We start from the raw sequence: 23,987 nt of genomic DNA, 5'->3' as shown, positions 1-23,987 counted from the left end.
AGGAATAAGGACAGAAGCAGTTGAAACACAGAGAGAGACAAGGGCAGACTTTCATTCAGCTGAGAAACATGCACACTACTCCCCAGTTTCCAAACCCAAGGCTGTGTTGCTTTCAATGAAAGGATCAATGGGAATTGCTGCAAAGGCTTGGACACGCACTGGTAAATATTTTGTATTACCTTCAAAAATCTTGTTACATTTCAACAACTGACATGTTTGTTTGCTTAAAAAATACTTGTGATATTGCTTTGAAAAGAGAAAGTGGCTTTATGGGTATTTGTTGATCCCTCTGGGCTGACAGTAGTTGTCACTGTCAATGCAGGTATTGAACTGAAAGGCATTTTTGCTGGTTCAGTAAGTTGTGCAGTGCAAATATGCTTAATTGAGACACATTTCTGAAATACAAACTCTTAGTAATATTTTCGCACATCCAACTTGATAAAGTCCATTGCAAGAAAAGAAATACTTAGCAAGATGATAAATACTTTTTTTTCCAATGTTTCCTGAACTTTGACTCACATTTTTTTGTAAAAATAATACATTTTTACCATACTGTCTCTACAATCATGCTGGCTCACAGTAATTCATTTTCAATTTTACACACACAGGTGGCTACAGGTGTTTCACAGACATAAAGTCAAGACCAATGATTTTTGAGACATTTGAGGAAACTTTAGAACTCATGTGATGGAAAACTTGCTGGCTGAAAAGACTTTGGGAAAAAAAATATATATCCCACAGAGAAAATGCATTATAAAACATTATTTAACTGGACAGGTTTCTGGGGAGAACAATGCAGCAGTTGGCTTTGCATTGAGGCTAAAAGAATTTGGCTGCAACAACTCTCCCAAAATCTTGGCAAGCGCTACGAGTGTTGATCAGCAGTTGTTGTTTCTGGATGGGAACAGTTTTATCTTGCCAAGTCGATATATTTAACTTTTGGAGTTCAATAATAATGAAGCTGCTTGTTACAAAAATAGGAATTTTATAATCTATTTTTTTGTGTTTAGCGATTTAAAAGGGTTCATTTGAGATAAAAAGCATTTTCAAGTCTATTTTTGTCTAGAGCATTTATTATATCTGATTGATGACTCAACAGCAGTTTTATCTTGGGAAATGTGAGAAATCATTTGTTCACCGGCTTCCTGAGCAACATCTGCAGCTGGAACTCCCTTGCTACTAAGCTAAATCTCACATAAATCTGAAAAGGCTCAGTGTTTCAACCTACAAAACAAAAAGAATGTCATGTGGAAGTCATATGTGGGGCCTTTTCCATCTTTTTCAGATTGAATGAATGGTCCACCATTACTCTTCTGACAGTCAGTAACCAACAACTGCCTAAACAACAAATCAGTGCTGACCTATAAATTCAGGGATGACTGTAGCTATGCATGATCATGAGACACATCTGTAAATATTTTTGCTTTTTGGATGTTTCATTTGAAAGACAGCAACAGAAAAGTAGCATCTGAATTATTTAATGAAGACTAATTTCTTTCAAGGGGACTTCATGTTTCTGGTTAATGTTCTCTGCTGGAATTTCACTGTCTGATGCCATAAATTAATTCCATGTGGCTCAAGGAGAAGTGCAGAAATACTAGTTTGGAGAAAGTCAGTGGAGAGGAAACGCATCCCTGCAGCTGGATGGTGCCAGTGAGGGGGTTTTCCAACAACCTCCTCCAGCTCTCTAGTGGGGGAAAATTCTGGGGAAAAGGGCTTACATTTCTACAAAAACTTAACCCCCCCTCCGACTGTACTACTTTCATGCGGAGTGAACATGGTGGAAAAATTCAGTCATGTCAAAATGTCTGACCCCAGTTTAGTTGCATTAAAGTACTTTGAAAACCAAGTTTAAGTCCTATACACTGACTTTTATGTGTGACCTTTCACAGACATTCCCCGAAATGCTCAACAGTCTAGTCAGGTTAAGCATTTTTACACAAAAAATCTGTTTGTATTTGATGTGATTTAATTGTATTAGCTATTTAAATGGTAAGTGGTGCATACTTGTATAGTGCTTTTCTACCTACAAGGACAAAGCGCTTTTACAGTCACAGACCCATTCACACACTTACACAGAGGCACCTGCCTACCACCAGAGGCAAGGTGGGATTCAGTGTCTTGCCCAAGGACACTTCGACTCATGGGCGTGCAGGGTGGGAATTGAACCTGCAACCTTACGATCATGGGTCGACTGCCCTACCGGTGCACCACAGCCGCCCCTAAACCTACTTTATTCTTTATCAATAACTAAATTTCATTATACACATGACTAACAAACATTGCCTCTAAATCTACTAATGACAGTCATAACAAGTCTGCCAATAAGCTAAGATCTGTATGGTCTGTTTTATCAATGCCTTAATTTTGTACAAGCCAACTGAATGGTTAATGTTCATTGTTATTTGCTTATTAGCAAATTAAAAATAATAATTTTTCTGAATTTTTCTTTTTTTGTTGCTGTTTTGTAAAACACAAACTGTATATAGAACCGAAACGAAATTGTGACAAAAAATTGAGGTTTGAACCAAATCATGGGTAAGTGAATGATTGCCTCACTAGTATTCATATATGTGTGCTTTATTAACGTTTGTCATTTTTGTTGAACCTATACCCCTTGCCAGATAAAACATTTCCTGATTTAAGATAACTTGCTTTGTTTACAAAGCAAATTTTTGTAGAGAAACTGGTCAGAGCCAGGTTTCTAAAAAAGAAAATAAACTGCATCCACCGCTGTCTGGTATTCTGCAAAAATCCGTTGGTAGAGCCCAAAGATCTATACCATCCAAGAAGTTGTGTTGTTGCTTCTTCTATACACCACAGCAAAGACACTCAAACGTTTTAAAGTGAATGCTACAACAAGTTAATCCCTCTTCCCCTGTGGGGTTTTAGGATTATCATAGTCTAAGATTTCATGACTTTGGAGGATCGGAATGTTCTCAAGAGAAAACAAACCATTAAAAAAAGTACAGTTAAGGTTTTGGGGGTTGAAACTCTGGTGAAAAACAAAGAAATTTTGAACTTGAAACATTTATTATAGTAAAATTTGAACAATTTGCTCAAAAATAGACACTTTATCATAAGAAGGCAGTTTTAAATGGAAAAACCATGTACATACAATATACATGAATTTCATTGGACATTTAAAGAGAAAATTTTAAACGGTGTCAGCCAAAATACTTACATGTGTTTTGCACTTTGTGTTGCCCATTGATAAAATAAACAAACATGAAAATATGAGGTATTTGATGGATGACCTTAAAAAGCAGAGGAGCTGCAAAAGTATTAAAGAAAATTGGAAACTAATTACTTACGTTTTTGAGAAAGACTGCTCCAAAATGTTGGATCCCCCTCATGTTCAGACTTGCCAACATTTTGAAACATTCTGACTGGAAGACAAATAATCTTACACCAAGAATGGCACACCTTGTGACACAGCTGTGTTATTCAGCGGCACATGGCAGGCACATGTTAAAAAACACTTTGTGTTCTAGTGGAAAGAAAGGTATTACAATTGGTTTTATCCATGAGGGAGAAAACATGTAAGAGTGAGGCTGTTTTGGGAAGGCCTTTTGTATTTAAGCCAAGAGCAGGCAGAAATCTAAGGAAACAGCTGATAATTCAACAGGAAACAGAGGGCTCTGCTTTTAAGGTTAATGTGGCCAGAGCTGCTGTGAGTTGAGTATTAAGTAAAGCTGACTGTCATTTGAGAATGTGGGGAAGGAGTCTATAAAGGAAAATTAAAGTCTATGATGATGGTAGTGGAGGATTCTGAGGGGGAGTTGAAAAGATGATGGGTTGTGGGAGCAATATTGGTGTAAGCAATTGAATTATAATTTTTCTGGGGAATCTCTTGATGTAGTAAGGAAGTGAGGAGAGGTAGGAAGCTAATACAAACAAACAAGGTGGGATTTGCAACTGATGTCCCATCTCATATTATTTAAAAAATGAATTAAATGCAAAACAGATTAAAAGAAATCCAAATGTGAAAGCCTCCACCATTGTGTGTGGGATGTTTCGCTGGCGCAAATTGGATCCATCCGTCCTTGTAAGTCATTACAAAGTTGTTCGGAGTAATCGTCTTTATCAGATTTCTTTTTGTGTGGTCAGCCGCATGATTGCAATGGGGGCGTTTGTTTGGCACAAAGATTTGAATCAAATTACGCTGCGCCAGATTCATTCCCCAGATCTGGACTAATTTGGACTAATGCGTCTCACAGCCTTCTGCAACATCAACAACCAAAAAAGGACTGTAATTTGCAAAGACAGTGGTGTTTAGTTCTTTGTATGGATTTCCAGAGAATCACAGAATCGAAGCTAAAGAAATAGCAAAAATGGTCTTCAATTGACAGTTAAACTAAATGAATGCCAATTTACCCTAATTATTGTAACTTCATTGTTTACAAGGTTTTACAATGTTTTAATGCAAAATTTGAAACCGCTGTGCAGACGTTGTTTTAAACTTTAATGTATTTATCCTCAGTGATCCTAACTTCTGTTCTTAGCATTTCACATTAATGTGTCTAACCTAAACTATAAATTCATCACCCTTCTTTTTAACATTTAGATATTTTTTGATCATATATTGAAACACTATTAGCCAGTCTGGCGTAAGTTTTAAGTTTTTTTTCATTTTAACGATATTTTTTGTTGGCACTAAATCCGGTCCTTGGTTAAGTTCCATAAAATGCAATTAAGAAATTAAAATACTTGTTCAGTTGGATTTCTTAGGATCACCATTAAAAAACTCAGCCAGGATCTGTACATGATACTTAAAAATGTCAATGTTTGAATCTTTTTGACTTTATGTTTTAACGATTGACTGTATAAGACAACTGGACCGAGCGAGTGTGACGTCACCAATAGAAAATGACTTACTTCCGGCTCCAATGAAATAAAATGAATCCAGTCGTCATTTGCGATATGGACACCAACGCATTAACCTTTTAGTTGTCACACGACATCAGTAAGCAGTGATTGGTCCAATCTGCTCAACATTTCTTTGGTAACCCCTCTCACCAATCAGTGCTGGGGTTGCTGGAAGCCCATACCACTTAAAGCATTCTTGGATAATCTGTCAATCAAACGTTTTGAAAGTTCGACGTGAGGGCCAGCAGGATACCTTTATTGAGGAATCTGATTGGTCGGTGTATAACTTGAATATCTTCCAATAAATAAATAAAAATTCAAAAAAAAATATGATTAGCAAGAACATGATAAAAACAGGTAGCCTAACAATAATGGTTGTTCAGACAAATATAATGACTGAGTAATAGCATCTTGATTTGAAAGCCAGGGGGGAGGAGTCACTAAATCTAGGTCTCTTACACAGTCAATGGTTTTACCTTTACCATATTGATACGTGATAAAATAAAAACAATTTTTGATCATGTAAGCTAAAACACTGCTCGCTCCCTTTCACCATATATTTTAAGTGTTTTTATCTACTAAAGTGAGCAAAAATAACTTATTCCTGTCAGTGCAAGGCAGAAGAATCCTGTGTCCCATTCATGCAGCCATTTTACTTTTTTTCATGCAATTTTTGGCTTTTTTTCCCCGTCTCACTTTAGGTGGACAGCTGGGAATCCATACCACAGCATGATGGGTTACAGAGTGACACCTATACGTAATGTCTTAAAATGCACGTGTCTCATGCTTCTTCATTTGTTTAGCATGGCTCAAGACGAAGACTTAAGAAGTAAGAATCCGTGTGCTTTTTTTCTTCTCTAATGTTCATAAAAACAATAAAATGCATTCAAACTGACTTATGTCAATAACACATTTCATCCATAATTCGACAAATTTCAGATGTTCTTTTCTGTTTCCAGGTTGCCGGACAGCGCCGTGTGATTTAGTCTTCATTCTTGACGGATCATGGAGTGTCCAAGATGTCAATTTTGAGTTAGTAAAGCGATGGCTTGTCAACATAACAACAAGCTTCAACATTGGACAGAAATTTACCCAGGTTGGAGTAGTCCAGTACAGTGATGACCCCATTTTAGAGATACCTCTGGGGAAGTACTCTACAAACAGAGACCTCATCACAGCCATGGAGTCAATTGAATATAGGGGAGGAAACACAAGGACAGGGATCGCAATAAAGTTTGCAACAGACAAACTATTTGGGCTTTCTGAAAGAGGCCCACAGGGTGTTTCTAGAATTGCTGTGGTCCTCACAGATGGCAAGTCTCAAGATGAAGTCCTCAAAGTAGCAGAGGCAGCAAGGAATAATGGAGTGATTCTGTTTGCCATTGGTGTCGGTCCACAAACAGAGGAGGCTGAACTGAGGGACATTGCTAACAAGCCATCTTCAACGTACGTTTTTTCTGTAAAAGACTACAAAGCTATTTCACGGATTATACAGATCATACGGCAAAAACTGTGTGAAGGTAAGCAGCTCCTTCTCGCTTGATTTCCTTCTTTTCTCTTTAGCTCTACCTACTGCAAATCAATGTGTTTGTCTGTTACAGAGACAGTTTGTCCAGCCAGAATTCCTGTAAATTCTCGGGAGGAGAAAGGCTTTGATCTGCTATTATATTTAAATTTGGCCAAAAAGGCCAAGAGGACACGAGGAACATTTTATGGCACTAATGCTTTTGAAGTCACAACCCCAGTTGACTTAAGTGAAGCTACAAGGTAATCTTCAATATACTTAAATTTTGAATAAATATAAGTGAATTTTATTGGTAGACCAGCTTTTGACATTTTTCAGGTCTCTGTTCCCCGATGGTTTGCCTCCATCGTACGTCTTTGTTGCCACACTCAAGTACAAAGGATCAGTAGCCGTGGAGGAGTGGGATCTGTGGAGGATACAGACACTTGATGGTAAACCTCAGATGGCAGTGACGCTGAATGGTGTGGATCGTACTGTCATGTTCACCACAACCAGCAGGGCACCAACTGAGACTCAAACCGTCACATTTTCAAAACAAACAGCAAGGGTAAGTTACCACTAAATCACCAAAAAATGAACACAAGTCACCTTGATTCATCGAGTTTGGTGTCGGAATATCAATATTTCAACACCACATCTAATTTTTTAGTTTAGCCAAAAAAAAACAGGAATCAAGCTCTAGATCTGAAGAACAAAACCATAGAAATGTTGGTTCTTATTTTAAAACCAGCAAATTGAAATCAATATCTTGGTAGTGATTAGAATTTACAGTTCCCTTGAACTGCTTGTGAATTCGACTGAAACACATTTTTATAGAATAATTGGACAAAAGAGACACGATCTTATAAGAAAAAAGTCATGCGACATTCCTATAAAAAGCTCCTGTCTGTGTTGATGTTAACTTTAATTAATTGTTGTATATTATTGGATTATTTATGCAGACCAAACTTTTTAAACTCATAGAGCCCCCCAGTGGAACTGACAGGACAAAACATTATGCAATATTGATGTCTGGCCTTGAAAGTACACCACAATCCTTAACCACTAACAGCAATGGGAGGGAATTAGTTGTTGAGTCGTAAAACTTAAAAAATGTTTTGCAGTCATGGTTTATGCACTCCATAAATGTCAAAGAAAAAGCTTCCTTTCTTGGACAGTACATTTTAATGAGACTTGTTCTGCAACTGTACTATTTTGCACTGGAAAGGCTGATTAAGTCGCCATTTTTTTGGGCCCAGTTGCTTTGTATCACATTTTGCCTCAAGGCAGTTACTGTGTCAGATTAGGTCATCAAATTGTTTCTTGGGGCTAAGAAAACACGAATTGCAAAATGTGGAACAAAGAAAAATGGCATAATGACCTCCCATTGATTAGAGTTTAATTTTATTGGCTTCTCTACCAACCAACTTGCAAATAACCTAAAACTGATATATTTTTAATGTATAGCTTTATTTGAATATTTTTTTGAAGATCTTTAGAAAAAACACAACAGAAACACAAAAACTCAACTAAGAATTATTGTGCCATAATTTCCCCAATAAAGTAAACAATGCCTTCAAAACATAAATGGTACACCAATCTGATTTGTATGTGTTGTTTTTCTCCTAGAAATGCAGTTTAGGTGGTTTTATCAGTTTAATAAGCAAGAGTACTAATACTGACTTTTCTTTTAAACAACAGATGCTCTTTGATGAGAAATGGCACCAGATGAAACTGTTGGTCACCGAAGAGGATGTCACTCTTTATGTGGACAATCTGGAAATTGAAACACTGCCACTAGAGCCCTCTATTGGCATTTTTATCAATGGAAAAACCCAAGTAGGAAAATATGTTCGAAAGGAAACAACAGTGCCCGTAAGTCTATCAGCATCAACAACCCCAAACTCATTAAAAACATGTTAGTTGGTCCCAGATCCATGATTTAAAGTACATCAAACAATACCACACAGTTTATAGCTGCTCCTCAGAGACGCGTTTAACTGTGTATATTACATTTTGGCAGAGAAGAACACTTTTATCCACAAGGCTTATTAATGGCTGGTTTATTTGTTTTCAACTGAAAGAATCTGTGACAAAAATGCTGCATTTGCATTTGTCAAATTGACAAACCTATGATAAAGGGAGAGGTTTTCTGCATATTGGAGCAAAAACATCACTCCAAATACAGTAGAACACTTAATGCACACATAGTTATGGTTTTATAGAAGGAAGAATTACTTTTTTCTAGCCAAATTGTTTATTAAACCATGTGATGTAACACTGTTTATGGCAAAACAACACTTGGCTTGTCTCTTTGGATCCATATGGAAGTCATTACACAGAGTTGGCAGAAACGCACAGATCAGTGGAAAAAAATGACCGAAATACCCTCTGGTATATAAACAAAACCCTTAACTACAAGTATATTTATTTGTAACATAAAAGTCAACAATATCATGAAATGTCAAAATATGTTTGTAATTTTGGGTGATCTTTATGAGGAGTGTTCCAGTTACAACCTTCTTTATTTGCCATTAAAGCTGGAGGGAGATTTACAGTTGACATTATCAAAATTAACATTTTAAAATAAATTTCATCCAAATGTGTGCAGTTTCATGAGATTTCTGTCAAAAAGCATGACGTTGCTGATCTTAAATGTTGCCCATTTAGCAGAGCCAGCTAGGTTGACATTTCAACCAAACAGATATTTCAGTTCGGTTGATATTGGTACAAGCCCTAAATTTTGCACAATGTACCTTAGGATCCACTCTTTCGAAATAGCACGAGAAGAAAGGTCTATAATGGCAGCCATTTGTAAAAATGGCAGCCATACATTTAATTGTTACAAAAATATTAATTCTGTACTCCCAGTCGCTAAAATGTGGGCTGTTCTTGCACAAAATGCAGTTTTTAAACTTTAGGGGTACCTCAATACTATTATATGTATATCATATATAAAAAAGGCCCCTCTCACCCCAAGCTCGGGTCTCTTCTCTTGTGCAATCTCTTCTGAAAGAGGGGATCCTAAAGTACTGTACATCCATGCAAAATTGGGTATTTACTTTAAAAGGTCGATTATTATAATAAGCTCCAGCAGCTCCAGCAGTTAACTAACTTACATCCAAATGTAATTGTTTAAGTCTCATGCTGCTGTTTTTCTGATGATATTTTGAAACTTTGTTCCAGTTTGAAATTCAAAAACTCAGAATCTACTGTGACCCTGAGCAGAACAGAAGAGAGAACGCTTGCGAAATACCAGGAGTTGTAAGTAAACATGTCTTCTTGCCTCTGCACTTTTTCCTTTAGCTCAAGAAATCTTTTCTTTTCTCCTGCTTTTTGCTTTATCCAACCACATCTGTTTCCCTTTTAAAGACAGTGCTTCATAAGTGCAGCCAAGCATCTCAATCAGTTAACACCTCACCTTCCCATACATGGGGCATAATGGTGCTTACTTTTAGGATTAACAAAAAATGTAACTATAGATTTTTACTTCATAAAAAGCAAAGGGCATTAAGGCTTTAAAAACTGGCATCACATCAAACAAGTGACTGAGTTCACTATTTTCACAGTTTTGGAATTATTACAATCTGAGAGAATGCAATTTTTACCAATACATGTAAGTGTGACGGGGGGTGTCAGGGGAGAAAACCCAATAGCAGGAAGGAAGACTCGGAACCAGTTTCCAAAAATGAGAGGGCTTTAATGCCAAATACACAAACGTAAACTGGAGCATAGAAAGGAGATGCTCTGGCCCAGAACCAAGAACAGTCATAGTTTAAATAGACCCAAACATAATTAACACAAAATCAGAACACCCGTGACACACGCAGAGAGCCTAAGGAAGGAGGAGGGACTCCAGGAGAGACCACAGAAAGAGAAGGTCAGGCCATTTCACGACAGTAGGAAATTCATTTTTTTGTTAAAAAGTATCATTTTAAGTTGCCATGGCAAGGTGAGGCAGGGATGTGATGCACTACAGTTTATGCCTAGAGCAACCAACAAAAATAGGCCCTTTTAAAAAAAAAAGAGTGTATTAATGCTTCATTTGTAGTTACGTGATTATAGTTGTATTGTTTGAAATGCATTTTGTATAAACAAAATAAGTAAATATACAAATAAACAAATGAATTGTTGACAGATTTCCGTGATGCATTATTTTAAACGTTTTTTCCAGTACTCCCTAAAGGACTGATCAAAGACACAAAAGCATAGTTTACCAAAAAAAAAAGAAAACAACCATTTTATTGTTAAGCATTTTTCAAATTTTTTTTGGATTTGAATTGTTTTTTTTTTTAAATCCAAAAGTGAACATTTTACACTTAGTGGAAGATTTAAAAAAGGTTGACTTTACTTCCTTTACTGTACTATAATTAGCAACCAAGCAACCAACAAAAAACAAAACAAAACAATAAAAAAAGCAACAAAAAAGACCTGATCCCAATAACACAATTGGGAACATTTATGGTGAGTGATGAGGCCGTTTTAGGACATGGGGGGTTAAAGATACACACAGCATAAGATCACGATAGGATAGAACTCCATGATGTCACCACCTAGGTGTAGTCCACTTTCAGTGTATTATGAAGGTTCTCAATCATGCAAGTGACGTTGCCTTGAAGTTGAGCGATGACATCCGGACTTAAAATCTACTTTCTTTAAGAAAGAAAGTTTTAAATCCAGATGCTCAACTTCAAGTCCACTTACTGTGGTCTACCTCTTAAACTGACTGCACCTTTTGCCACCTTTTTGTGCTAAAGGTAAGTGAAAATCATCAAGGAAACTCATGAACTAAATGTGAACACTCTGTCTCGAATGCACTGTTCTCAAATAATAAGAAAAAATACAGTATTTATTTAAAAAAAACAAGGTCCTTGAAAGTTGAGCATAAAAAAATAACAAAAACGCAATTTCTTTTTTTTTTGGGGATAAAACAACATTTTTGTTCTGTATGTTTTTAAGGATTTGGAACATGGATACATAAGTTTGTTTCTTCTAGTCAAAGATTAGACAATATTAAAATAAGAAATACCATCCACACTATTTACAACCTTTGTTTTACTGTAACATCAAGTTGTGTCTTTTTTTTAAACATCTTCACAGTGCATTGATATTCCAGATTACGTAGAGCCAACTCGAGAACCCTGTGTTTGTCCTCCTGGACCATCTGGACCTCCAGGGATGAAGGTAAGTTTTCCAGTGTTTTTTTTTTTTAAACTTTATGATACCATGTAGCTTATCTAATTTCCAATAAGAATATTTGTGCTAATAATGCCATGAAAAAAACAAAAACATATCCAGTCTTGCTACATTTCCCACTAGGTCTTTTTTCAGAAATGTTCAAAATCAAAGTAAAATTGAAAATTTATAGTGGGACATTGATTAAAATAAAACAGTTCCAGCCATTCCAATATATGTTAGAAGGAAAAAAAATTCTAGTAGGTAATAGAAATGTGATGGAAAATTGTTAACACTCAAAGTTTCATAAAGTCACACAATACTTCTGTTTTAAGAAGCAGTTGAAACATCTTTTTTTATGTTGGAAAGACTTTCAAAAGCATAGATGTACAGGAATATATGGTAAAAACATGGGGTGCTCTACAAAATGGTCAAATGTGACTGTCCTCACTGCCTGTAAAATCATGTTTCTCCTGTTTTAGATGGACTTCGTTCTTTTTCAACAGTTTCTGTGCTTCTTTTTCTCAAAAAATCAAATCAAGTTGACAGTAAAACATTTTATGTGTATGTAATCATGTAAACTGTGGTTTGCAAATGTAAGTTAGTTTTGGACGCGGCCAAACCAGGCCACAACATTGAACAAACATAAGCTAAAATGGAAACTTACCTACCAAGGAAATAAAACCTCCATGTTAGTCTTTATTAATCACACAGTGGATCTACTGCAGAACAACAACCCTGGTAATAAAAGTATTTACACAAAGAACTCACAAAGAAATTGGCTTGAAAATCAAAAAGGGGGGGGGGGGGGGGGGGGAAGTAGTAACAAAGGAAACCTACATGATTTTGACCATGTTTTGTTAACAAGGTTGTACGAATTCTTCACAATAGATCTTAAAATGCTTGGAGCATTGCTGGCTTGCAGATGTTCCATATGGCCCCACAAGCACATTGTATACTAGATAGAATAGTTCACTCAGCATAGTTTATAGATAAATTAAATCCACATTTATAGGAACCATGTTCTGACCTTTGCTGCTTTGCAGAGATGAACAGTGCTGCTTTTTGTTTGCAGCAAACAAGTAATTATTAAAGTCAGATGGGACTGAGTCACTAATTGAATCTTTCTTTAGGGTGAACGAGGTAGCGCTGGTATGCCTGGCCAGCCTGGACCTGCTGGCGCTGATGGTAAGCCTGTGAGTACTTCAGAGTTCATAATACAAACACACTGTACATCATTGGCACCAAGAATGGAATGGAAAAATCCATCTATCCATCCATCAAGTTAACTTGTCCATTTGATCCTGTTTGATCATGTAAGTTTTATATATATATATATATATATATATATATATATATATATATATATATATATATATATATATATATATATATATATAAGGAGGAAAATGCCTATGTAGGGACTTTTCCAAGGAGTAAATAAAAAACATTCCCTATTATAGTAACATTGGCAGGACTCTAGTGATTCCTTGAGATGAAAACTATTCCAAAGCAAACCACATGTTCTGCTGCATGATTAAAACCTCAGAGGAAGAACCCGCCCACAGCCTTGAATCTTTTCAAGAGCATGCACACAGTCCAGGAGAATCAATTGTTTAATCAGCTGTGTGTCTCTTTGGTTAAATTTGAAGGGTATCCCTGGCGCTAGAGGAAGCCCAGGGCTGCCAGGTTCACCAGGAATACAGGTAAAGCAAAAAACAACTGATGCACCATGTTTACTTAAATAATCATTACCAAATTCAGGCAATTTAAAGATGATTTTGGGGGATTTGTTTGTTCAGGGGCCACGTGGAACAGATGGATATAAAGGTGAACAAGGGGCGCGAGGTGTTACGGTAGGAAGGATCAAAAACCATATTTGTGGCAGATGAGATGCCTTAACACTTTGGATTTGATTGAGTACATTTTAACGCAAGTCTGTTATTTCAGGGTGAAAGAGGTTCATCTGGATTGCCAGGACTGCCCGGACAGCCAGGAGAGAAGGTCCAGATGAATTCATTTCTACCTTTTTTACAGTTAGATTTAGTTCAGTAATGTTCTAGATTCAAGTTAATTTCTGAAAGGTCGGTGCAATTTCTGCATTTCTAAAGGAGACTTTTCAAAAACAGGGTGATGGTATTGAAGTACAAAAACACATTTAGCTATTGAGGTTTTATGGGATAAGATTGGGATTTTCAGGAAGTTCCTGCTAAAAGCATCAGCTTCAGATTCAAACATGGTTACATCAATCACCTGGAAGGCCATGTGTTAAGAATATAAAGTCAAATCCTTTGGGAGAGAGAAACAAAACACAGGTTCTATACTGAGGGATGGAAGATTTTTACTGGGAGACCATGAGGGCCACAGGACAGTAAATGAAAATAAAAATAATATTAATTAACATTTTCTGATTTTAGAGTTGCATCTTCATTTTAAATTCATTCATTCATTCATCTTCTTTTATCGTTTATCCCTTTCGGGGTCATGGGGCTGCCGGATTCTATCCCGGCCACTTATGGGCGAAGGTAGGGGACGCCCTGGACAGGTCGCCAGTCTGTTGCAGCTCATTTTAAATCATTGCAGAAAAAAATGACTACTTAGCATTTATAGGTCAGACATTATAAAACATTAAAATAGGTATCAGCATGAAATCCATGTTATTTAGTGTTTCTCATATGAAAAAATATCTTAGAAACCAAACACTGGAACAAAGACAAACTGGTTTCTCAGAGAACATGAGTCAGAGTTTGGAAAGCTTAGTTACCTTTAAACCCAATGTGAGATTCTTTAAAACTGCTATATCACACAAGTCATAGACCGCTCAGTGAGCCCATAGAGCCCAAATGTTTATGCACATGTTTTCTATGGGCATGCTGCATAAAGTGAGGGTGAAGTATAGTTGTTGTATGAATTATTCTTTTTTTTCAAGGCCCTTGTAGTTAGTAGTGCTGTTCAAGTGATGAGTGTGCACTCCAAGGAAACTGTTAAAATTTAGGAACTTAAACTACCAGAGCGTAGTGTTCATCTTGCGGGCGTCCACCAGGCACTTACGTATAAGCCGCACACCCCATGCATGCAGCCTTTGTGCACGGTCAGTGAGGAGCCAGTATATACGCCTTACTGACAACTAAAGAACGGTGCAAGTATAACTGCATCACTCTAACGTCACAAGTGTTTGCAACTTACTTTTACTTTACAAATACTTCATGATGCACTTACCACAAGACACACCTGCGCTCCCCCCCTAAACACCCACTCTGATGATTTTAGTGTTTTTAACATGTACTTGTAGCTTTTTTCTGATGATGGAGGACATGTATAAAAGAAATTAAGCTTAAATTACATTCTGAGTATTTATTGGTTCAAATAATTGTAAACCAGAAGAAGCCAAAAAAATTAAGTTTGAAAAAGCTTGTAGCTGTTGCGGAGACGCTACAACGATGACCCACAAGCTCCCTGCTCCACTCCATCCTGAAGCCATCTCTTAAACACAGCTAGATCCATGTACACTTTTGCTTTCCTCGTCTGAGCTGGTTTCTGGCTCTAATAAACTCCTGCCGCTCTGCAGAAACTATGTTTTATAAAAAAGACAGATTTATTTTATTTTGACTAAAAACAACAAATTTTTAATTAAAAGATCACTGGGAGCACTTTTAAAACAGATCAAAAGACGAGTGGGAGTGGGACTTTAAAGGGAAGACACAGTCATCAGAGCCCCCTCTAACATAAGAAGCTAATTAGAACACTAACTGTATGTTGTTGACTGTGCAGAAATATAAATACGATGATGCAAAAATGTTAAACTGGATTTGATTACTCACCAGTGTTTTAAATGAGCTCGTTTGAAGCTTGACAGGCTTGAAAATTTCAAAATGTCATCTTGTTTAAATGACATCAATAGTTACCCTACACTTCTTTTTTTCACTTTTCATAGGGCTCAAAAGGATCAGCAGGAATTACAGGATTACCTGGAAAGGATGGTCAAATGGTAATCCTGAAGATTATCCCAAACACTGGCGTCAATTCAGCTGCGGAATGTGTTTAAACTGTGTTTTTTCCAGGGAGAAAAGGGAAGTGCAGGATCTCCTGGTTCACCAGGTTTTCCTGGAAAGCCTGTAGGTTCCAATCAGTTTTGAATAAATCCAAATCAAATTTGGCTTAATTGGGATGTGAATATTAGGATTCTGTGATTTCAGGGGGTACCTGGGAGAGACGGAAAGGATGGAATTCCAGGGAGAGATGGTCAGAAGGTCAGCTTGTTTTCAACAGTATTTTCGTGGTGCAAACTACAACTAACATGAATTAATGAACATTGAAGGCATGGAGTAGCTGCATAAGTGCACTCATTCTTTGAGGAATTAACTGTTCTGAAAAGTTTTGCTGTTGATGCCTGACAACCATGGAAACTGAAAACATTAGTGTCTCTGTTGACTTTCACAGTCCCATCTGACAAGCACAGTAAACATTAGAAATGTTTTAAATGCTTTACGGAAGCGACATTGTAAAGAATTCAACGTGCTTTTCGGAAAGTTCATTTTATAACTTGAAATATGTTTGACTTTAAATTGTTTTTAGGGTGAAACAGGAGTTAGCGGCATTCCTGGTTCTGATGGACGGGGAGGACGACCTGTGAGTTGTTATTGCACATTACATTCAATGTAACTTTTTAAATGAACAAATTCAATAGCAAAATTGTATAGGTATGTTGAAATTGAAACGCACTTCTAATTAAAAAAAGGTGCTTATACATTTTCCTGTCCGAAATATGTTCCCTGCTTTGGTAAAATAAGAAAGCCGTAGTTTGTTGAATCTATTACAAAGAGATGCATTTGTAGAGTTTCAACTGCATCACAGTTGTTGTGCACTAATTGCAGAGCTTGCAAGTTGGGGTATTTCCCCTGTAGTCCATCCGGGGGAAAACCTTTTTATGCAACAGTCCTAGGCTACATTTATGATCTAAAGCGGAGAAAGCCGTGCAGGGAAATGCTCTTGTACTCCCACAGATAATTCTTAGTAGGAAACTGCTTCAACCGGGCAGCCTTCCCACTGATCATTATTTAAGGTGGTGTCCAAAAGTTTGTGATGGGTTTACTAAAGATGAGTCAGTTCCTCCAGAGGCCTGTGAGCTATTTCCCCCCCACAAGAACAAGAGATTTGCAAAGAGACTGAAGCAGCTCTGCTCCTTTTTAAGTTGAAAGAAGAAGCTGCTCTTGAGTGAAGGCCAGCAGCTTTAGGACATCTTTTAACATCGTGCCAGATAAAATCTGTGTTTGTTTAAAACAAAACTAAATAAATGAAACAAAGGAAAACCATAACTTAAACACAAATAAATTCAATGTTTCCCTTGTCATACATGTTAGTGATTTTTTAAACCTTTTTATGTGTTTACCAGAAAATTTTTATTCCTTTGTTTGAAGAATTTAAATTGTAACCAGTATTTGTTTTTTGAATTTTGAATTTTCAGCAAACAGCCGAAATTAACCTACAAATACTCACAGCTTAAGTCAATTTTTTTGAGCAGGACAGCAATATATGTCCTAAATGTATCTGGCAATTTTTTGGCAAAGAGTTTCTGTGACTCCACAAATTTCTGTGACCAATTGTAACTCAATGATTTTGAAAACAATTTAACGTGACTTGAATTTCATTATTTTTAAAATCCAGGGATTGCCTGGATTGTCAGGAGTTGCAGGTCTGGATGGACAAAAGGTGAGATGTTTGCTTTTATTCATGCAGAACAATTGCAGAATACTTTGGAGCCATACAGTGTGACTGTTTGACTGATGTGATTCTCATTCGAGGGGGACATTGGTGAACCTGGACCAAAGGGCTTCAAAGGATCTTCTGGACCGCCTGTAGGATTGAATATCTGCTATTAATATTTCTAGTTTGTCAAAGTGCCCAAAGATGAATGGAAATAATCTTTGCCATCACACAGGGTGAAACGGGTTTACCCGGCACACCTGGTTTGAGAGGACCAACTGGACCAAAGGTATTCGTTTATGACTGTTTTAAGTCTTCATCAGGGTCCTTCTTCACAAACTTCTACATCTGTATCAGAAATGATTTGGAGACACCGCAGATGGCTACAGATTGTTCTGAGATGTTGGGTAAAAGTCCTGTTAGCCGTCACAAATCCAAAATGTGCTTTCTTTTTTGAGCATTCCCATTAGGGAGCAGTGATCTACAGGCACAGCTGCACCCGGGAACCATTGGGTTGTTCAATCCCCCTCCCGATCCACCCTTAGTGCTGAAAATGGAGTAGGGGGGATTCCCACATGTTTTGCTGAACATATCAGCATTGCCATTCAAATTTTTATGCATTCATCTGAAGCTTTTCGTGTCATGAAGACACTGAATCTCAAAGTTGGTTTGGTGCAGTTTAACAAAAATCAGCTACTTTTTTTATTTTAAACCCAGATGGCCTCTTTTACATTCTATTTCTATAATCTTTCAGTAGTCAAACAGATATTTGACACACAAAAAGTTGTGAAGTTTCCCTGAATACTTGAGTAAAAGAAACACATTTGTGTCTTTTTTTAAGGGAAATAAAGGTGAAAGTGCAAGTCCAGGAATAAAAGGCACACCTGGCCTTCCGGTAAATGAAAAAAGGAAAACTACAGCATGTAACTTAATTATCTGATATTAAATGAATGGAATGAGGATAATTTTTGCCTTTTGACACTGGTGCTGATTTGAAGGGAATTGCCGGGGATCCAGGAAGACCAGGCCAGCCGGGTCACCCAGGCATGCCAGGCCTCAAGGGAAGCAAGGTATTTCTTTTTTTTTATTATCGTCATAATGTAATTTAATGGGCTTTTCTGTAGTCTGTTTAATCTGTTTATCTAATCTAATGAAGAGGAACTCTTGGGCTTTTCATCCAAATTGTCCATAAACTGACAATGTGTGTTTTTATTTTCGTCAGGGTCAAAGGGGGAATCCAGGTGAAAGAGGAGAAATGGTAAGACTATTGTAGCAGTATCAGTGTCGTTTCAAGCATTTCAGCTCATGCAACACAGTGAAGATTCTTTTGAACAACTTTGCATTTTCTGTTTTAGTTTGCAAAACTAACCTCAAACACAATGTTTGCAGTTGAGGGGCCTTTTTATTGCCTTAAGATAAATGAGGGTCCAAACTAACCACATTGGCTTTAAGATGCTCCTCAACCTTCTGTCAGTTTGTTCTAAGACACTTCCTGCTTTTTGGAATTTGTCCCACATGACAAGTATGTCTTATTTTCAGTAGAAGTTTCCAGTCATGATCTGTAGATTTCCCCAATCTTTACCACAATATTCTCCACATTATTTATTGTCCAATTTAATTTGCACATTTTATTTTCAAAAAGGATAAAAACAATAATTTTAGAAAAGCAAATGTGTTTTTTAAATGTCAACAACTGAGCTGATGGTTTTATGCAAAAAGCAAAACTTTGCTGAAAATGTTGTTTGTTGCCAATAATCGTGAAACTAAATCTAAACTATTGGTGAATTGCTTAATGTTTAAATAAAAACAATGCATGTCACCTTAAAACCAAATTAAGACTGTTTCATTCAGTATGTTAACCCAATGATTACCTCACCAGGGAGGAAAAGGAGAACAAGGGCAACAGGGCCGACCAGGGCTCCAGGTCAGATCATTTTTATTTTTTATGATGATTTCACCTGGAAAAACAATTTAAAAAATGTTTTACTCAAATGCATCAGTTAAACTAATTCTTTTTAAATCAGGGGTCTGGAACCTGTAATGCTAAGAGAGCCATTTAGTTATTGACAAAGAAAAATAAAACACTATATATACTGTTGTGACCTTTCACTTATAAAATGTAGCTTATAAATATTCACAATAATTAAATTATGACAGTTTTATTTTTCTATATTTCTTTGACAGCAGAACAAGCAGTGTAATATCACCAGTGAAAAGAAAATTCAGTTAATTTTAACTCATGTAAAATCTAAAAGTAAATGACAAAACTTAACTCATAAATCTATTATTACTGAAATTATTATAATTTTTATTCAAAGCCGAGGATCCACTATAATGATGAAACTCATGAGACTCCAGAGCCTCAGGTCGCAGGCCCCTGATTTAAACCAACAAAACATGTACAAACAACAACTTTTGTTTTAATAAAAAGGAACAGACATTGATTCATTGAATAACAACGTAAAGTTGCAGTTTCATTTGAGTACATTTTAATAGCATGCTATAAATCAACAAAACACTTAAATAAGTGAAATGAAATATCGTCTACATGAGCCCTTTTATTAATAAGACAGATGTAATTTTATTACACTCATGTCTGCTCACTTCTTATTTTTTGCTTCCTAATTTATGGTAGCAAAGCCCAAAATTAAAACAAAATGATCTAACATGAATAGAATTTGATAATTTAAAATAAGCCAGATGGATAGTCAAATACTGTCAGCATGCAGAAATCTTTTTGAAAAGCTTATTGTTTTTTTTTTTTTTTTTTTTTTTTTTTTTTTCCTTTTCTTTTAAAGTAAATTTTATGTTGATTATTTCTATGATGTATTGTGATTTTAATGCATTTTTCTGTTTTGTGAAGCACCTTGAATTACTTTGTGTACGAATTGTGCTATACAAATAAACTTGCCTTGCCTTTTATTTAAATTGTCCATTTAAATAAAAGAAAGAAATATAAAGTAGGAAATTCTACATAAGGTCTAACAAACAATTATTTTAAAGTGAGATAAAGAACAAAATATAGAATTTAGCCTCTGGAAACCCAGGTTAAAAAAAGTAAATAAAGGAAAACTATCATGACATGGCAATCAGCTGAGCTAGTTAGTTAAAGACCCCATCTGTTGCTGAGAGCTGGGAGCAGGGAGCTATGGTTCACCCAGCATATTTTCTACGTCACAAATACAACTTTTTTCTAACTGCAGTTTTTGTCTACACCTGAATAAGAACTATTTGAATAAAGAAATACTCAGAAATGCTATTTTGCGCTAAATTCTTCTTAATACACGTCCTCCACCATTAGAAAAATGCCACAAGAACATGTTAAAAACACAAAAATCATAATTTCATAAGAGTGAGTCTTTAATCAACATCAAACCTGTTGCTTACAACTAGATCCGCTCATTCGTATCCTTTCGTTCACAGCAAGTTGAGGTTTTCCAGTTTTTCTTGTAGTCATTAGATTATGCTCCTCCAGTCCATGAATCTGTCTCCTGCGTTGGGGGATCTCTGACATCATGAGACTATAGTCTCAGTTTTGACTTCACTGTGTAGCTCTGTGGTTCTTCATGAGTCTTGTGAGTCATAATACCTGATTTAGATGGGGATTAATGTTGTGATTTGTACAGCTGTGTGCTCAAACACTGGAACACTCTTAAAAAAATACCCTTAATGTGTTTCCTACTGGCAAAACCTCACAAAAAAAAGAGGATTTAAGGGAGGTTACTCTATGTACTTCATTGCTCCTTGTGCTTTTTCTTTTTAACAAAGAAAATTTGTTTTATTGTCTCCTCAGGAGACATGAACTCAATTGTTAAAAATATATTTAGACTTATCAATTTCTCTCATTTGTAATATATTTTTTATTCATGTATATGTAGTAACTTGTGGCTGTACTGCAAATATTGTCGATCTCTGTTGTAATTGTCAAGTACAGTGAAATTCAAAAAATTCTTCCTGGTTTGTGCAGCCTTTATACGTTAAAACAGCTTTAGTAAAACCTATGACTAAAAATATTAAATAATACATAAAAAGTGCATTATTCTGTCAATAAAAAGGGAATTAAAATTAGGTTGCCAGATAAAAGTGCATTTATAGTAGTTGTATAGTTGTTAAAATTATTAAAAACGGAAAAAATGAAAACAAATATAAGAGAAAACAATGCATAAACACATTATTATCAATATAAAAACCTCAGAAAACTTACTGTTCCCACAAACTTAGTAGTGACTTACCATTACTAACTTTGTGATAAAAAATGTTAAAGTAACATTAATTTAAAAAACGTTTTGGGTTTTGAAGAGAAGAAGATATAATCTTAAAAAAAGTAATAATCAGGTTGCTTTTGTTCAGAGGGTTCATAATTTATTTTGTGAGTCATCTGCTCAGATCTACTGTTTGTCCTGGGTGGGGCTTCGTAAAAGAAGAAATCCAAAATATGATCAGTGTCAAAGTTAAATATCTTTTAAAATACTGCCACCTAGTGACCAACCTAATATTTCAATTGATTTAGTGTCAGAGGTAACACTAATTCAAGATTCCTTGCTTTTGAGAACTAAATGTAAATTAGACTGACTGTTCCTTGTTTTGGTTAACAGGGATCACCTGGTCCAATGGGACTAAAAGGAGAGGTTTGTTATAATAAATAAAAAGAACTGGTCATTATAGCATTTTACATATTTAACATAAAGAATATTCTTCCTAGAAAGGGACAGCAGGTGATTCTGGACAAAGAGGACCAGAAGGTCAAATGGGGCGACCTGGACAACCAGGACAGTCAGGTCCACCTGGCCCCCGTGGTCTACAGGGGGATGGCGGACCTCCTGGTCCACCTGGCCCTGAAGGCAGATTTGTAAGTTTGATGCATTTTGTGCAAAGAAAAGGGTTTCGTGTACGACTTTTGGTGAGTACTATTCATTCATGTCGTTGTGTTACAGGCGAGTGGACTGTCAGACAATCACATTCGACAAATCTGCATGGATATTCTCCAGAGTGAGTAGCAGTACCCTGGCGGTTGAGCTGTGTCTGCACTACTACACCCTCTTAATACTTTCCATCATCAATCCACTCAGCTGAGCTGCCTTTGTTGCTGCGGATGAGCAGCCAGCAGAGTAGCTGCGCCAGATGTCACAGCCAGCCGGGATCTCCTGGTCCACCAGGACCAGCTGGGCCCCAGGGACACAGGGGTTTCCCAGGACTCAGTGGTCCTAGAGGTCAGCCGGGTCGTGTTGGTCAGCCAGGGCATTCTGGGATTGATGGACCTAAAGGTAAGGCCAAAGTCGTTTGTCATTTGAACTACTGGAAAACACTAAATTTCTGACTTGTGTTTTTCAGGGGAGGTAGGTTTAAAAGGTGAGAAGGGAAGTCCTGGTCGAGTCACAGTTGGAGACCAAGGACCACCGGGACCACCAGGTAATAATAACTATAAAACAAAGCTATCCTTGCTACTTTGCAAAACTCCCTCCTCAAAAATCTGTTTTTTGTTTTGACTGAGACCAATTTTCTTTAAAAGTTATGTTTTCCAGACTTTATTTGGGACTTTATTTTTATCAAGACTTACTGTTTTCAATTAAAACAAAAAGCTCTAACTAAAGTAAAAATATCCTAGATAATTCAAGATAATTAAATTATTCTTCTGTTTGCCTATCTGGGAGTTCCACTCATTTTCTTTCATTTCCTGTTTATTCAGAGTTACTCTTTAGTAAATCTTAGGTGGCTATTGTTGTTAGTTACTTACGTTAAATTATATTGATTTGATCCTCATAGGTCCAACTGGTCCCCAGGGACACGGCAAACCGGGCCCTCCAGGTAACCCTGGACTTCCCGGTCAAAGTGGAGCAGAGGGCAAAAGCGGCAGTCCTGGAGTTCCCGGTCAACCGGGTGTCTGTGACCCATCCCTCTGCTATGGGGGAATGATGAGGAGGGGTCCTTACAGCAAAGGCCCAAACTATTGACCCAGCGCAGAATCACAGCAGATGCAAATCTGACGCTGACGTGGAACAGCCATTCTCAGGAAGATCTCCTGTTTACAGTTAATTTTCTGTGTTACGAAAACGAAGCGTACCTCTTCTGACGCGTGTGATCTCAGTCGACATCACAGCTTCTCTGGTCATGATTTTTGTGTCATAACTCCAATTTCTCTTTACACATTTGAGATTTGAATATAAGAAAAAAAAACAAGTGACCCCATTGAATACCTCTCATCTGATCACCTTGATCTCAGTGTGGCTGGTACACTTTCCTTGACTGATCCTTTATGTTGATTTATTGCATGTTGTTGTTGTTAAGACAATGCGCAATTGTGGTGCTTGCCATCTTGTTAAAATAGTAACCTTTTATTTGCTACGAAGCTCTGCCATAATTTATGTCAAGAGTAATGGTTGTAAGGAAATACTGTGAATTTGATTTTACTTTCGGAAATTATGAGGTGCAGGAACCCCATTTGTTAAGCAAAATACCTTTCTGAAATACAAAAATAGCCCCCTTAGTACAATTAAGCATTCACATGTAGTATTTTTAATTATTCAGAGGTTAAATTGAAAATGTACCATATATGATTATGGTGAGATCTAATGTATTTGTGTGCGCTACATGTTCTTTCTATTACTTTAGCTGGTATCTTATTGTTATTTATAAGTCATGGCATGTGTATTTCTCAATTAGGAAAACTTACACACACTTTTTTTACATTTTGTGACATTTGTATGTTTTTTTAAATAGAATTAAAATATCTCATTGA

The 23,987-nt window shown here is 36.6% G+C and overlaps 1 protein-coding gene across 2 annotated transcripts; it reads left to right on the top strand.

Annotated features, from left to right (window-relative positions):
* On the top strand, positions 1–23,987 carry col21a1 (collagen, type XXI, alpha 1). 2 transcript variants are annotated; one of them, XR_013647922.1, is made up of 29 exons: positions 1–161; positions 5,571–5,698; positions 5,829–6,389; positions 6,471–6,636; positions 6,713–6,941; positions 8,075–8,248; positions 9,560–9,637; positions 11,474–11,557; positions 12,682–12,744; positions 13,201–13,254; positions 13,351–13,404; positions 13,499–13,552; positions 15,483–15,536; positions 15,610–15,663; positions 15,745–15,798; positions 16,124–16,177; positions 17,213–17,257; positions 17,350–17,403; positions 17,487–17,540; positions 18,093–18,146; positions 18,250–18,321; positions 18,474–18,509; positions 19,131–19,175; positions 21,847–21,879; positions 21,958–22,100; positions 22,186–22,240; positions 22,321–22,515; positions 22,583–22,660; positions 23,015–23,987. XR_013647922.1 is itself a non-coding variant. In XM_023963379.2 (29 exons), exons 2-29 carry the CDS (start codon positions 5,599–5,601, stop codon positions 23,200–23,202), a joined length of 2,889 nt encoding a protein of 962 aa, XP_023819147.1. In that variant the 5' UTR covers positions 1–161; positions 5,571–5,598; the 3' UTR covers positions 23,203–23,987. The 2 variants fall into 2 exon arrangements, 1 of the variants encoding a protein (XP_023819147.1); XM_023963379.2 differs by having other exon boundaries at positions 21,954–22,100.

The sequence above is a fragment of the Oryzias latipes genome, chromosome 15, assembly GCF_053564925.1.
Source record: "Oryzias latipes strain Hd-rR chromosome 15, Olatipes_Hd-rR_3.1".
Classification (NCBI taxonomy): domain Eukaryota; kingdom Metazoa; phylum Chordata; class Actinopteri; order Beloniformes; family Adrianichthyidae; genus Oryzias; species Oryzias latipes.
The sequence above is the reverse complement of the archived record's forward strand: the minus strand, read 5'-3'. Positions and strand labels throughout refer to the sequence as shown.

Bases quoted from the DNA above. Each gene is read 5' to 3' on its own strand.
- col21a1 (XM_023963379.2), top strand. From the start codon at position 5,599: ATGATGGGTTACAGAGTGACACCTATACGTAATGTCTTAAAATGCACG. The intron at 5,699-5,828 runs GTAAGAATCCGT...TTCTGTTTCCAG, and splicing joins TCAAGACGAAGACTTAAGAA to GTTGCCGGACAGCGCCGTGT. The intron at 13,255-13,350 runs GTAAAGCAAAAA...TTGTTTGTTCAG, and splicing joins CAGGTTCACCAGGAATACAG to GGGCCACGTGGAACAGATGG.